Source organism: Callithrix jacchus, chromosome 5 (assembly GCF_049354715.1).
Source record: "Callithrix jacchus isolate 240 chromosome 5, calJac240_pri, whole genome shotgun sequence".
In the NCBI taxonomy this organism is placed as follows: domain Eukaryota; kingdom Metazoa; phylum Chordata; class Mammalia; order Primates; family Cebidae; genus Callithrix; species Callithrix jacchus.
In genome coordinates, this window is record NC_133506.1 from 9,005,099 (window position 1) to 9,020,822 (window position 15,724).

The 15,724-nt window shown below is 51.7% G+C and overlaps 1 protein-coding gene and 1 long non-coding RNA gene across 12 annotated transcripts in view; one reads left to right on the forward strand and one right to left on the reverse strand.

Annotated features, from left to right (window-relative positions):
* Positions 1-517: 517 nt before the first annotated feature.
* Positions 518-14,619, reverse strand: SDCBP2 (syndecan binding protein 2). Of its 11 annotated transcripts, none has more exons than XM_008995625.5 (9): positions 14,571-14,619; positions 8,836-8,908; positions 8,082-8,151; positions 6,716-6,816; positions 3,928-4,086; positions 3,190-3,365; positions 2,940-3,111; positions 1,325-1,416; positions 518-1,038 (listed from the first exon to the last, which is right to left on the reverse strand). In XM_008995625.5, exons 2-9 carry the CDS (start codon positions 8,887-8,889, stop codon positions 984-986), a joined length of 879 nt encoding a protein of 292 aa, XP_008993873.2. In that variant the 5' UTR covers positions 8,890-8,908; positions 14,571-14,619; the 3' UTR covers positions 518-983. The 11 variants fall into 11 exon arrangements, with proteins under 11 accessions (XP_008993873.2, XP_054111132.1, XP_017827383.2 ...); XM_054255157.2 differs by having other exon boundaries at positions 8,836-8,994; XM_017971894.4 differs by lacking the exon at positions 14,571-14,619 and adding an exon at positions 11,214-11,289.
* Positions 10,820-15,724, forward strand: part of LOC103792799 (uncharacterized) — an 83,233-nt gene continuing 78,328 nt past the window's right edge. The window contains exon 1 of the long non-coding RNA XR_004742739.3: positions 10,820-11,021. This is a non-coding gene — a long non-coding RNA (uncharacterized LOC103792799). The remainder of the gene's footprint in view (positions 11,022-15,724) is intronic.

A 15,724-nucleotide genomic window follows, 5' to 3' on the forward strand; every position in this document is an offset into this window, starting at 1 on the left:
CAGGCAGGCAGCCATCATCTCCAACATGCAGGTAAGCAGAGAGCTGCGTGGGGCTGGGGCACCACTGTCCTCCTGGGGTCAGGCACAGGGTCTGGAACCACCTCCCCCGCCATGTGGCACACCCTGCTGGGCACCGTGAGGGCATCACGTCTCATCCCCCCAGTAGAAGCAGAAGCAGAAGCAGAAGCAGAAGCAGAAGCAGCCAGTCATATGGGAGGGGGCCCCAAAGCCAGTGCTCCCTCTGCCATTCCCACTGCCCCACAGTCCCACCCCGTCCCCACAGTTCCATCCTGTCCCCGGTTCCAGTCATCCCTGCACCAGGCTGGCAGGCAGCATGTGACAGAGGCAGAGCCAAATCATGGCTCTCAGAGGCCATGTGTTGAAAAGACCCTGGTCTCTCCACTGTTTAAGAGAAAACCAGCCCTGGCATGTCAGGGGATCAAGATTCCAAAATTTCAGTTACCGTTTAATTTTATTATTTTTGATAGTTTTGGGGGAATTACCTTTGAGGACAGGATTTTGTTTACAATCAAATCTTTATTCAAAAGATGATCAAGGCTGAGAACTTCCACAGTCTATGACAAAGAGCAAGTCCAGGCAAGGAAAAAGCTCTCACAAAGAATGTCACTCTGGTCTCTTAAAATGTATAACTGTTTTCCTAGTAGAGCAAAATCTTGAAAGGGGCCCAGTTACAACTTTAAGAAGTGTCTAGGCAGCCTGCCTACGTGGCCAGCATTTAAACCAGCACCAGAGAATCGTCTGCCTGTGGGCCTTGCCTGAGCCTCAACCCAGCTTGGAGTCTGAGGCTCCAAGGATGCCTGTTTATAAACGACACACCCATGCCATCCCGTGGTCACCCTCCTGGACATGCCCCCCTCAAGGCAACCCCCACCTTAGGCAGCAGGCCAGCTGCAACCCATAGTCGGAGGGTGGTCGCCCTTGGCCGCAGGAGGGTGGGAGGCCTGCCCTGCCCTCTGATGGCTTCAGACATCTGGGATGGAGTGGTCCATGGTGTGGCGGAGCAGCATTGGAGATAACCTAGGTATAGCAACAACGGTGGCCAAGTTGGCAGCTCCTTCTCTCCGCCCTCCACACCCCCATCTCCTTCTGAGCCAGTGACTCCATGTGGGCCTTCACTCCCAGTTCTAAGACTTACAAATCTCCAGAAGCCACAGGCTACCTTGGAGGGAGGGGAGGGGAAGGGAGGATGGAGCTGGCTGGGTCTGTGCCCTGTGTCAGGGCTGAGAAGGTGGGAGTGGATGAACCCAGGTGCAGCCAGGAGACAAGGAGGTGAGGGGATGGCAGAGGAAGGGTACAGCCTTACTTTTTGACCATGTGCTCGTAGATCACGGCAGGGATGATGGTCAGGGTGACAACATTCCCAGCTGTGGCCAGAATCTCCATGATCTGTTTGTCCTAGAGAAAAGGCAAGTGGGCAATCACCTTAAGAACTGGGGACCAGGAGCAACTCTGCAGGCCCCTCTGTGAAAGGGTCAGCATGGCCACTGCTGGAGACCACTGATGCCTGACTGCAGGGCAGGGCTGCCTCGGACCCCGAGCCTGTCAGACAAGGGTCCCAGCAGACTCCTAGATAAAGCCTTGCTTGAGTGAGACCATGGGCCTCCCACCTGAGGATCTCCTTGGTCAAATGAGCATGCGCTTCCCACCCTCAGCTTGAAGACCAGCGGAGTGGGCCTGACGCATAACCAGGCCTCATCAATGCAATTCTTCTCCCTGTTTCAAGGGCTCTCAGAGACCCACCAAGCCCACGTTTGCTATCCTATATCCCTGGCCCCAGTCACATTTGGGTTCTGGCCTCAACCCATAAAGAGAATCCTCATCCTGTGGGTGGCATTAAGTGCACCCATCCACCCTCTGGCTCCTGCTGCCATCAGGGCCACAAGGGTCCTCCTCCTCCTCTTACATCCTCTTAGATCTGCTTGTTTGGTAAAAAGAGGCCTGCAAACACCACGTAGATCATGGGAAGAAAAAGAAACTAAAAGCCTCTAGGCAAAGTGTGCCAGGCAGTCCAAACACTAATGCTGTGGCCACAGAAGAGCCTCTGGCCCTTGCTTAGAGCCTAGTGACCTTTACTTTACACATGTATGTAATCTGGTTATGTGTTTTCTTGGTTGTTCCAAAATAAACGAGAGAAGATGTGCTAGACAGGACTAGTGATGGCCACCGGTGGAAATAAACTTTGAAAAGACAAATGATCTCAGGAAGTATGGCTGGCTGGGACAAACCCAGTTCTGAAGAGCCTGACGACCATATGGATTTCTGAATAACAATTGTCTAAAACATTCCTACCTCTGAACATGATCCACTATGCAAACAACAGTGCCATACAGAGCAAGGAGGTGTCCATGCAGCCAGCAGCCACCTGGGTGGGTGCCTGGGAACTCTACACACTCCTAATCCTGTCATGCCTCTGGCCTCCATGTGTCAGTAGCAATAGCTATTATTTACTAAGCACCTACTATATGCCTGGCACTGTGCTCAGAGCTCTAAGTACACTTTTTTTTTTTTTTTTAAGGAAGGGTCTCTCTGTTGCCCAGGCTGGAGTGCAGCAGCATGATCACAGCTCACTGCAGCCTTGACCTCCCAGGCTAAAATGGTCCTCCCAGCTCAGCCTCCTGAGTAGCTGGGACTACAGGTGTGCACCACAAGACTTGGCTAATTTTTTAGTTTTTTTTCCTTTAAAAGAGGATCTCACATTGCCCAGGCTGGTCTCGAATTCCCAGGCTCAACTGATCCTCCTGCTTTGGCCTCCCAAAGCACTCGGATTATAGACGTGAGTTGCCGCACCCAGCCCGACCAACACTGCCTTACTAAATCCTCACAGCAACCTTAGGATGAGGACACTGAGGGTCAGCTGCCCACAGACCTGAGCCCTCCCACCACCCAGTCATCCCTCCCTGGTGCAGCCACCAGCCTACCTTCAGCCCGATGACATTCTGCCCGTTCACCTCACACACATAGTGGTTGGTGAGGAGCCCGTTGCGGGCCGCAGAACTCCCTTTGACCAAAGAGACGACCTTCCCCTTCTTGACCATGAAGCCCACATGGCCCGTGCTGTCCTTGTGCATGGTGATAGTCCGCTGGAATGGCCTGGCAGGAGGGACAGTGAGCTGGCCTGGGGACGTGGCTGGGGTCAGACGGAGGGGATGCCTGGGCCTGGCTACTCACCTGTCCCGAACCACCATGACGATCTTCTCAGCTGATGCCCTCTTCACCATCCGATGGGCTTTGTGCGAGCTCCACCCAGCACAGTCACAGCCATCAATCTGCAGGATCTGGTCCCCAAAGCGCAGCCCCACAAGGGATGCAGGGGTGTTGGCCTGGACCAACTGCACAAAGAGCCCCTGGGGGAGGCAGGGTCACAGAGTCAGTGTCCCTGGCCCACCCTGGGCTGGGATCCCTCTTCCAAGCTGTTGTTTTCCTCCTGATACTCTGGGAGCCTACAGTGTCCCAGGGGCACAGCTCTGCATGGCGGGTACCGAGGTTACCCCATTTTCCTGGGGAAGAAACACTCTAAGCTGCACCGAAGGAGGTGAGTCAGGATTTCAACCCTGGCCCGAGGCTGCACCCGCAAACACTCTACTGTACCATTCACAAAGGCATGGGCTTCCCTGGCGTCCGCTGTCTACACCATCGCTTGGAAGCTAGATGTCCTGGGCAGTGAAGGGCAGGTGGGAAAGGAGGCTCCTCTGAGAGACAGGGACCCATGGAGAGGGCGGTGGAGGGCCCTGCACAACGCAGATCCAGCCCCGCCCGGGCATCGGGGCAGAGGAACAGGGAGCGAGGGCCTCGCCGCTGGGGTTAGGAGGCCCACCTTACTGTGGATCGGACCTCTGAGCTCTGAGGCCTGGCGGGAGGGCGGGTGCAGCTCGGGGCTCCTCTTCCTGCCCAGCCCCAGCGCCCTACCTGGTCGACTGTCCGCAGCCGCAGCCCTGTCTTGCCGCGCTCGTCCTTGCACAGGTGGATCTCGCGCACGCCGGGCTTGATCTCCGCTCGCCGCACGCCCAGGTTGTACCCGGACACCGGTGCCACCACCTGGCCGGGCCCAGGGCCCGAAGCCGCTGTCTGCAGACACCAGAGAGCAGGGGGTCAGCCAGGTCCGTAGGGACCCTGTGCCTCAGGAGACACTGGAGTAGGGGGAGGGATGGGGAAAGGATGGAGCGGTCCCGGGTCCCATCACGTCCCAAGTCCACACCTCTCCCCTAGCGCCGAGAGGAGACGTGGCTCCATACGGCCACTAGAGGGCGTCAAAGTCCATGCCCCTAAAAAGCCAGGAGAGAAGGGGCGAGGATACATAAAGAGGCCCTTCATTCTCCGAGGGAAATTGGTAGAAGGAAGACTCCTTTGAAATCCACTTAAAATAGAAAAAGTTACAGTAAACAGTGAGCAGAAGCGGATAAAACTACTGGATTTTTGTCTTAACAAATGTAAAAATATAAAAATTAATGGTGCAGAAAAAGGCAAGGAACTTCTCTCTCCCACCACTGTTAAAGACAGACGATCTAGCCAGCACAACAGGCACGAAAAGAGGGGGAGTCACACAGATCAGGAGAGAAGAAATAAAACGGCCCCTATCTATAGATGGCATGATGGTCTACTAGAAAATTCCAAAGAATCTGCAAATAAACTCCTAGATCAAATAGAGGAATTTAGCAAGGTCCTGGGATGCAGAATTAACATATAAAATGTTAATTGTATTCTCAGCCTCCCAAAGTGCTGGGATTACAGGCATGCCCACCACACCTGGTAGCACTTCCTTTAAAAAATTTAAACATACATTTATCATACAGCTTCACAATTGCACTTTGGGCATTTATCCCAGAGAGATGAAATGTTTGTCTATACAGAAACCTGTATACAAATAGCTTTGTTTATAACTACCAAAAACTGAAAACAACGAAACTATTCTTCAACAGGTTAGACAAATCCTGGAACATCCGCATCATGGAATCCTACTCAGCAGTAAAAAGGAATGAACGATTATTGACACACACCACGGCTTGGATGGATCTAGAGGGTTTTGTGCTGAGTGAAAAAAGCCAACCTCAAATAGTCATATACTGGATGATTCCACTTACATAACATTCTGAAATGACAAAATTACAGAGACAGAAAACAGATGCCTGATTGCCAGTGGTTAGGGAGGGTGGCGAGCAGGCAGGCACGACTATACAGAAGCAGAGGTGGTTGTGTGATGAACTAGTTCTGTGTGGACTGCAGTGCTGGTTACATGAATCTACACACTGATGAAATGACAGAGAACTAGAGACACATTATACCCGCGTAAGACTCCTGGTTTTGATAGTATACCATAGCTATGGAAAAACGTAACCACTGAGGAAGCTGGCTGAAGGGTACAAATGACTTCTCTGTACTGACTTTCATCTTCCTGAGAATCTACTATTTAACAATAAACAGTTAAAAGCCAACCTGCACAGTGACTCATGCCCATAATCCCAGCACTTCGGGAGGCCGAGGCGGGCAGATCACGAGGTCCGGAGATCGAGACCATCCTGTCTAACATGGTGAAATCCCGTCTCTACTAAAAATACAAAAATAGTTAGCTGAGCGTGGTGGCACGTGCCTGTAGTCTCAGCTACACGGGAGGTTGAGGTGGGAGAATCGCTTGAACCCAGGAGGCAGAGGTTGTAGTGAGCCGAGATTGTGCCATTGCACTCCAGCCTGGGCAACACAGAGAGACTCTATCTCAAAAAAAAAAAAAAAAGCTAAAAGCCATAAAAAATTTAAAATTATAAAAATGTATTTATCATCTTATATTTGTATCAAAATTAAGGCTGAAGGTTGAATGCATTTATGTCCTAAGTATTGGAACAAACGATGGTGACAGTGGGGACTGCCTACAGCAGGACTTTCTTTGCTTCGTGTCTGCCTTTCACAGCATGACCACGAAGGGGGCCATCATGGAGAAACACCCCAAGGTGCCACCAGTTCTTCTCAGGGTCCCACAGGGCTTCATCCTTGTCGATTTTCTCCTGTCGGATTCTCACTTTGGCAGTGGCTTTGTACACGTCTGTGACAGTTCTCCATCATCACTTGCATCAAGTTCATGAAACTCCCCAGCCTTAGCAAGCTTTGCAGTTCATACTTTCCATTCCATTGGCTCGGGATGAGCCTGGCAGGAAAGACTGACAGGTAGGACTCAGGGATGCTAGAGCGAACTGGCAAGGGCTTAGGTGGGGACTGGTTCTGCAGGCGAATACGTTTTCATAGCAAATATTTCTGATATGGCGTCTTTTTCTCCCAGAAGCCGTGGAAAGCAGGATCAAGGGGATTCCTTCTTTCCACGGCTTCTGGAAGAAAAGGGGGACCAGAGCTGGGTGGCAAGCTCCTGCCCTCTTAGCTCTGCTTATACATGCAGGCAGCCCTGTTTTTGATGCCCTCAGGTTCATGCTGGGTTTAAGGGCCTCCCTTCTCATCCAGCTCAGGCCCAAGGTCAAAGAGCAAGCCCTGGTTCCCCAGCCCCAAGGCTTGTGGGAAGATCTGAAACCGTGAAAGCCTGCAGTGCATCTCATGAAGCCTCAAATTAATAGTGCCATCAAGAAACAGCCACAGAGTGCTGGGGAGGGAGGAGGTCCGAGCACAGAGAGAAAGAAGGTCTGCTGAGTGGCAAGAACAGGAAAGAGGGAGGATGGGGACATTCTGCACCCACAGCAGGCAGAAGCCAAATACGTACACTGTCATCCTCTAGAATCTGAAGCAGGCTCTGCTGGACTTCTTGGCTGGAGAGGGAAAGACCCATATAATTTTCCAATTCTGCCAAGTTTGGGTACAAAACTGATGGGAAAGGAAGAAAGAAAAAATGTGTCATTCAAGGGTATGTGCTTCCCCATGCCCACCTGGCTCCCCTGTGGCTGCTCATTTTTATTAAGAAATGGGGCCTGGGTATGGGGTTTACTTCCAAGAGTGCAGGGTATCCCAGGAACACTAGCTGGTGAACGCTCCTCAAAGGGCCTAGGTGCAGGGTGGGACACCGAGTCCTCATGCGCCACTCTGCTATTCAACTCCACTGACTTTGTTTGGCACCCAGAAATCTCTGCACCCCTCAGTGAATGGTTCCCACCAGGACTGGCAGAGTCCTAATCCCTTCTTGTAAGGAGTTGTGTCCTTATAAGAAGAGACGACAGAGGGGGCAGGTGATCTCATGCTCTCTCTCTCTCATGTCCTCTCCTCTCTCTTTCTCTCTCTCTCTCTCTCTCTCTCTCTCTCTCTCTCTCTCTCTCTCTCTCTCGTGTCCTCTCTCTCTCTCTCTCGTTCTCTCTCTTTCTCACCCCACCCCCACCCCTAAGCAAGTGCACTGAGGAAAGGCCATGGAAGGACTCAGCCAGAAGGTGGCAATCTGCAAGCTGGGAAGGGAGCCCTCACTAGAAACCAAATTGGCCAGAACCTTGATCTTGGGCTTCCAGCCTTCAGAGCTGCGGGAATATACATTTCTACTGTTGAAGCCATCCAGCCTATGGTATTTTGTTATGGCAGCCTGAGCTGAATAAGGCAAGTGGGGTTCTGGTCCCTTCTCTCTTTGGGGCGCTATTTGCCATCCACTTCTCCCCCACCTGCCCCCACCCCAGGCCAGCCACAGTTCCAGCAAGGAAGTCTGGCAAGTGTGGTATTTCATTCCTGAGGTCACATGAGATTGGGTCACCAGAATAGTGCTGACATGCTAAACTGAGGTGACTCCAATTGTTTATTTAGACAGAGGTCCCCACAAATGATACCACATTCTCAAGGCAGCCTTGCTGGAGGCATCAGAGAAGACCCAGCTTCCCTAACTCTAAGTTGGGTTTGGAACGATAAACAGGAGTTCGCCAGGCCATCGGGTAGGAAGGGAGCAGCATGGGCACAGGCTCTGGGAAGTGAAGTGCCTCGGCCCAGGTCACCCAGGCAGTAACATGTGGGTAGCAAATGGAAGCCTGGTCCTTTCCTCTGCCATGTTGAATCATAACCTAGGAGCCTCCCATACCTTTGGCATTGCCAAGCTTCCCTGATGACCTCTTCCCTGAACGGACTGGGCACCCAGGAGCCCCCCAACCCAGCTCACTCACCTGGTGTTGGAGAAATGGCTGCCGCCTGGACTGGCAGGGCTGGCATCTTGGGTGAGGCTCTGGCCTGGGCCTAGAAAGGGGCAGGGAGCACTGGTCAGCTGTGGCCAGGACTCCAGGAACCCCAGAGCCTGGAGCTGCACGAGGCCAGGGTCTGGGCATCAGGTATGTGAGTGGGCCCCGGGTGTGAGGGGGGAGCGTCCACCAACCCTCAGGGCTCAAGATCACATAAATGTGGCCTCTGCAGATGTGTCTTTTCCTGGGAGGAAGTTCTGAGGACTGTGACCCACCATATGCCACAACTCATTTACTGCCTGCAGAAGGAAGAACATCAAGGCCCATCTCCCAATCAAATTCTCAGCTGAGAAGTTCCAAATTCTCAAAACCCACTGGAACCACAGAGTGCTGGGATGGAGGGACAAGGGGGCACTGGGGCTGAGCAGGCCAATTCCCACACCCAGAGTCTTGTTTCCTCTGAAAGCCTGCCTCAGAGCATGGGGCCTGCCCATCCTGGACGGAGGGAGAGCTGGGACTGGGCGGGCCAGAGCGGGAATGAGAGAGGCATGTGTGCAGCTGCGTGGTCTCGTCCATTCTCTCTGTAACACCACTGGCATTGCCTCCAGATGCCTTCTCTGCCCAGCAGGCCCTGCAGTGGAGACCTACATGCCCTGAGGCCTACAGGAATTTCCAAGTGGCCCCAATACCCAGCTCCTTCCAGGGTAATCCTCAAGGTCCCCTTCAGCGCCTGGCGACTTACCTGAATGGCTTGGTCCACTTTTAGGTCCTCCAGGGATGGGTACAGGGACGACATGGCTGCTTCTCGGAACACCCTGCAGAGCGCAGAGGGTGGGGAGGGATGAAGACAAAGCTCATGCCCCCTTGAGAGGAGTCAAAGACATTTGTAACAGCAAGCGGGCTGGAAGTTAATATTCAAACAGAAAGGCATCAGGGCACTTAGAATCCCTCCCGGAACTCCGCCCCGAATTCCCTCTCAATATTGGAGCTCTACTGTATTCCACCCATCTCCAGCCTTACTGTCAACTTTTAATCTTGGCCACAGTGAAGTAAGACCAGTAGGAAATTTATAAAGACTATCACACAAACTGTAGCAGAACATAGACACTCAACAGAGCACTGCTCAGAGGGAGGCAGGAATGGGGGATGGAGAGGCACCCTGAACATTCATTCACTAAACACCTTCTCATTGTCCTGGGGAGAATCAGCAGGGTCTCTGAGCAAGGTGCCCAGAGAAAGTGAAAGGAATGATGACGTCTCAAGACATGTTTTATTTCCTTCCTGACGAAATGTGGGGAAGCAGTCTGCCTTTCTGGGTTCCTTCCTTTACCCACTAACCACTGGCTCTGTCACTCCTCCAGGCTTCGCCGAGGCAGTCTACTTCAATGGATCCCTTCTTGGTCACCCTCAGTTCCTGTGGGACAGGCCTCCCCTGGCTCCCAGGCAGCACGGTCACTGCCCCGGGACAGTGCTGGGCTGAATTTCAGTCTCCCGCCTGAACTCACTAATTATGCTGACTTCAGTTCTGAGGGGTCAAGGTGTGTCCTGTTCACCCCACTGAACCCACATGTGACAGGTACACATGACAAAGGCATGCCTGCTGGTGGCACAGGAAACTGAGGGGCCTGTGCTGGGGTGATGTGACTTCACTCACAAGGGCAGGAGCTCTGTCCTGTTCACACTCGATCCTTTCCCACCACGACACTGCCCAGCACACGTGTGCTAGCAGAAATTGTTTGACTGAATAAATCAGTGGTTTTCCAAGGAACAGATTGGAAATTTGTGCGGGTATTTTTGGGTGTCACAAGACTGAGGGGACAGTCATATCCCTGGGAGGGGGGCAGGATATGAAACTCCTGTAATGGATGGGACAGTCCATTACAGTCACCACAACAAATGGTCCTGTCCCACACAACTTTCAGATCAAACCTTCAAATAGGCCAAAAATCTGTTATAGTTGGTTGAATATACAATCACAGTGAATTTTTCCCTAGTTTTAATACAGACAAGATTGTCTGGAAATGCATACAGTAGGTTAGTTGTGGGGAGTTACACTGTGCTCACCATTCTAGAAAATCACTGCCCACCCTGCTCACCATGGGTGAGTCACTAGAACAGCATGCCCACGTCTGTGAGCATGTGTAGCTGTCAGAGTGGCTCCACGCTTCTACACAAATATATTTAGCCTTTGATTCAAGATGTCAGATATAAACTGTTGGCAAAATCCAGCTGAATATTCTCTTCCAGTAGATCTAAGCTGACTCCTAAGTTAGGTATAAGCATGATCGGGTGTAAGCCAGCCTCAGCTTTTACAAAGTGAAATGCATATTCTTTTATTAGAAATTGCTTTCATTTCCCTGACTTCTCCTTTATAAAGACAGGGCCTCATATTGATTTTTTTACCCGGGGGAACCATCACCTAGGCTATAGACTCGGGACAAACCTGCCCCTTCCCTTGGCCTCAATTTCCTGCTTTGGGAAATAGGAGCCACGAGGCACAAGCTCCATCCACTGCGCGAGTCCAGGAGAGAGGGCCAACGCGGTCCTTAGGGCCTGCCTCCACCCTGGCCTCAGTTTCCCATTTGTCACATCGTTCCACGATCTCGAAACTCCCACAACCCCCGCCGCCGCCCCAAACCAGCCGGAAGCGACATCTCCCCGTTGCTACAGGTTACGGCGGTTGCTAAGAGCTACGGCGCCTGCGCAGAAACCCCGCCAAGTGACGCGGCAGTGTCTGGAGTGCGTCTCGCCCACCCGGACTCAGGCGCGGCTAGGCGTGACTCCCACGATCTCTGGCGGCTGCGGAGTGGAAAATGGCGGCCTCCATGCCGCGTGGGTTGTTGGTCGGGTGGGTTACTAGAGTCCGCCCGGTCTCGTGCTTTCTCTGGGCACCCGTAGCTGGCGCCGGCATCCACAAAAATAAATCAGGTAAAGCACCAGAGTAAAGGGATAGGAAGGCTCGGTCGGGCTCCGCGGCCCCTCTTTACCGGATTGGAGGCTGCGAGGGTGAAATCGAGCTTTAAACTCCCCTGGCCTCTGAACACCATTTTAGCCTCCGAAGGAGGACTTATAAGATTCTGTACTAAGGCAGCCGTGGGAAAGGAGGAGAACCAGACCGACCCGTGAGCTCCAGGCTGCTCTTGCGCGCCCTTTGGTTTCGGAGGCGTCAGGTCCCAAGGTATTTCCTACCAATTGTGACGTCACCCTTCCTCCCACCCTCTCACCCGTTTCTTGTCTGGCAGTGACTTCTGACCCATTGCTAAGCTAAAAAGGCCCCGCCCTATCCTACGCAGATTCGCCTCGGGTCCCACCTACCAGTGACTGATTGGGCCTCTGCTGCCTAGGGAAGGGTTCTTGGCTTCGCCGGGTAAATCAGTTCCCGCAGCAAAATCAGACCAAAAGCCAGTTATGAGGGACTCAGACAGTTGGGTCTGGCGTATAGGAAAAAGGCTAGGGCAATCTGGAAGGTCTCCTGGAGGGAGGAAGAAGACTGGGCCATGTAGGATGGATATTCAAGTGGGTGAAAAGAGGGTGCTGTTCCAGGGACAGGGAGGCCCGGGCCTGAGAGTCTAGTTGCCTTCTGGATCCCGTTTACCTCCTGCATGTTATCCAAACTGGACTCATAATTCTCCCCAGCAGCTGCTGCGCCTCCACAGCAGTCCCACTAAATCCACCCAGGGCTGTGCCAGAAATCTGGGCGTTATCCTCGGCTCCTCCCTTTCCCTTCTGCAGCCATACCTAGTTCCTGCCCTCGAATTTCTGTGACCTGACTTCTGGTAATGTTTGTAATCTCACCAACTCACGCTTTGCCACACTCATCATGGAGTTCATTTACTCCAGACTGCTTTAGGTTGAGTCCTAAAACTCAACCTGCTAGTTCATGCCTCCATGCGTTTGCAGGTGCTGCTCCCTCTGTCTTAAATGTCATTCATGCCTTCTCTCTTTTCCTTGTTGTGAACTCTTCTTCCTCCAATTCAGAGCTTTCCCCCACAACCACATGTACCCATGGAGATTGGCAAGCCTCCCTTCTGTAGACTACAGCATTTCTTATATTTGCCTCTTCATCATTCATTCCACAAATGTTTGTTAATCACCTATTGTGAGCAAGGCCTTCTGCATTTCCTGGGTTGGATTTCCAGTGTGCTGTGTTTGTTTGCTCATCTCCCTCACTGGTCAGGAAATGTCACTCATTTGTTAACCCCCAGTGCTGTGCACAGTGCCTGGCACACAACAGGCGTCTTGTTACTATTTCTGCAAGGAGTGGAAAAGCAAGGACAGAGAGAAGAGAAAGCCTGATATCCTAACTATACAGACTTTCTTCCCATGCTTGTCTATGTTTGCACTCACTAAGTAGAAAATCCTCCAAAGAATTACCTGGGTCTAGAAAGAGAGCGAAAATACAACCATAATGAGTTGGGTTGAAAGGCTGCCTGGCTCCTATAATCTGACAATAGAAGTTTGCTCAGTTCTGTGCTGTCGGCTTCCTGCAAGTACTTAACTCCTCTGAAAGGAAAAGAACCCACCTAACTCCTCTCTCCCAGAGGAATTTTCCTCTCCCACAGCACTTTCCAGATTTCCATCCCTGAGCTTCTGTACTTTTTGATGTTATAAGCAATAACACCCACAACAAACCAATAGTTGGGCTTTGGAGATTAGCAGGGCTGACAAGGGGACTTCAGCCCCCATCTTTGAACTTAGAGAGAGAACACTTGTTTGGAACACTTTGTTCCAAAGAGCTGAAGCAATGGGACTCCCACTCGTTCCTGTGGACAGCTCATCCATCCTTTACAAGACGGCGCGCGGGAGGGAAGCGTGGGTTAGAGTGTCAGAGGAATAGCTCCTGGAAGGCCAAATTAACCCAGGGATATGGTGAGTTGGAATGGAAGAAGCTGTTGCTAGGCCACCAGCATGTACCCCTGCTCCTCCTCTCAGGGCTGCACTGCCTGCTGGAGAAAAGCTGTGACTTCCTCAGACACACCTGAACCCACCCTCGGGGTGTGGGTCGGGGGGCCGGAGGGAACGGCAGGGTTCAGACTGACTGCTTCTGACTTGTGAGAGCACAGCATAGGCAGGTCCCTTTTGAATGCCATTTCTGCCCTTGTAATCTGGATAATAACACTTGAATCACAGTTATCTGGAGATTGAAAGATTTTTAAAAAGAGGTAAGATGTATATGGAAAGCATTTAGCACGGTACCTGGCACAGAATGGGCATTCAGTAAAAGTTAGCTGTTTATTCATTGTTTCAACACTTACTTACTGAGCACCTACCAAGTCTGAGTACTGTTGTAGGTGTTAGCAGTGAAGGAAAGAATAACTGGTCCCCAAATGCGCTGTTTTGGGGAGGAGCTGGATAAATAGGCTCTGTGACTTTATGTGCTGTGTTAGATGGTAGGAGGCAATGGAGAGCAAAGAGCAGGATGGAGGGTTGTGTCAGGAGGTTCAGAAGCCTTGCTGGCAGGCTGGGGTGACATTTGAGGAAAGGCCTAAAGGGGTGGGGAAGAGCCTTTCAGACTGAGGGCATGGCCATTGCAGAGGCTCTCAGGTGGGAGCTGGTGTTGTGTTTAGAGAGCATCTCACCAGTGAGAAGCTGTTCAGGGAGGGAGTAAGGAGGAGTAGTGGGAAGGAGGCTGGAGAAGCGAGAGAGGCCAGATCCTGGAGGGCCTGGAGGCCGTGATGAGGACACAGGCATTTACTGTAGTGAGGTGGGAGCCACTGGGGAATTTGAGCAGCCAAGTGCCAAGTCCCAGGGGTTATTTTAACAGGGCTTCCTCTGGCTGATGTTTGGAGGGTAGGCTGCAGGGCAGGAGTGGGAGCAGGAGTCCAGGTGGGAAGTGAGGGTGCTGGTATTGTCATGAGCTTGGTCCACTGTATGTGAAGCCACCTGTCCAGGGCCCACCCATTTCCTACCCCATTTTCTGAGGCCCCGCTGAGGAGGGCATGCACTGGCTCCTTGTGTCCAGTATGTCCTTCCATTCTCCCAACTTTATGGGCTCTTTTCAGTCTCCAGATGAAGAAGCCAGTTTTCAGAAAGGTGAGGCCCCTGGCATAGTGCCCCAGCAGGTGTTTCAGTGCTGTAGCCGGAGGGTTTCTTGATAAAAACAGCTTCAAGCCAGAGAAGGAGGCCTGGGCTATGGATTCCTTGGGGGGAATGGGCTTTTTGCCTGCCTGCAGCTTCTGGTTTCAGCTGAAATTGGCCTTTCAAGGAGCAAAGTGTGGGTCTGGGCGGTCAGAAGGCAGTGGAGGCCTCATGATGTCTGAGCAGAGAAAGTCACTCAGCCTCAATCACACCTGGCCCAAGGCCGGGATCAGAGGAAGAAACCTCACTTCACACTTGACTCCTGGAGTGAAGCACTCGAAAGGAAGCTGCCTGCGAAGTCCCAGAAGGGAAGGGGCAGGAAGGGAAGGAGACAGGGTGAGAGCAGGTCTCACTCATCCCAATCCCAGCCAGGATCAGGTCAGGACTCCCAGCGCTTACCTGCAGGCTAGGTGCTCCTCCACGTCCTTCTCCAGCTGCTGCTGAATCTGTTTCCCTTCCTGGAAGGTAGCCCTGTCTCAGCTGGCTTCGTGCTCTGGGAAGGGTGGCGCCCGTCCCCTGTTCAGCTGACTCACCTTGGACTGGGTTGGGCACAGGTCAGGCCTGTGACTGGGTAAACAAGGCAGGTCGCCAACCCAGAGGAGGCCTTTGGCCTTAGTCTAGATTTAGAGGTGGGATTAAGGCCCTCACAGCTGCTATTGAGAGGGTTATGAACCAAGACTTCTTGGCCTTTTCTTAAATAGCTCTAAATTTGGGTTGGACGCCTAGTCCTGTGGATTGGGGAAGGCAGCTGACTAGAGGGTGGTTTGTGATAGGTATCTAGGGGTCTAGGCCAGGCTATTAAAAAGTGGCCAGACCCTGTGACCCAGCATTTCTTGGAATTTGTTACAGTGAAGTCTCAGGGCCCATCCATCATTGCTGCTTCTATAAGGAAAATGTGGAAATCCCCAATGCCTCTGCTTAGTAAATCATTATCTGTGGAAGATCACAAAGCTATTAAAGTCATTTAAGGAAGAAGCTATGAGGAAATATTTCTGAGATTCTCGTGAGATATTGAAAAATCAATATTGTGAATCTTCTTGTATTGTGCTTTCGCTTTTTGTAAAGCGGGCATGCGTTGAAAGCAGTCTAGGAGGCCATACGCTAAAATGCCGAGTATCTCTGCATGGTGGCGTTGAGGTTTTCAGTTTGTACTTTTGTATGTTCCAAGGTGATGTTTTTCTTTTTTGTTTGTTTGTTTTTTTACAGTCATGACTCTTGTAAGGGGGAAGTGATTACGTTTAATTATTTTAATGGGAATTTGGATTGGTTGTCTCCTGGGAGCTGAACTGAGGAACTGTGTGCTGAAGTGCAGATTTTTTTAATGGCACGTTTTTTGGTGTCTTAAATTTTGAAAAGATTAAATGTACTACTTATTCCAAAAACAATCATATAAATTTAAACAGAAAAGGAGGAAGAATTTAGTAAGATCCTGGTGGGTTTGGTAGGACAAGGGTGCCTGTCCCATGGGTACCTGGAGAGGGACGGGAACCCACGTGCTGGGCAGTCCTATGAGGAGTGACAGTGTACATACTCAGGGTGTATCAGCATCTGGG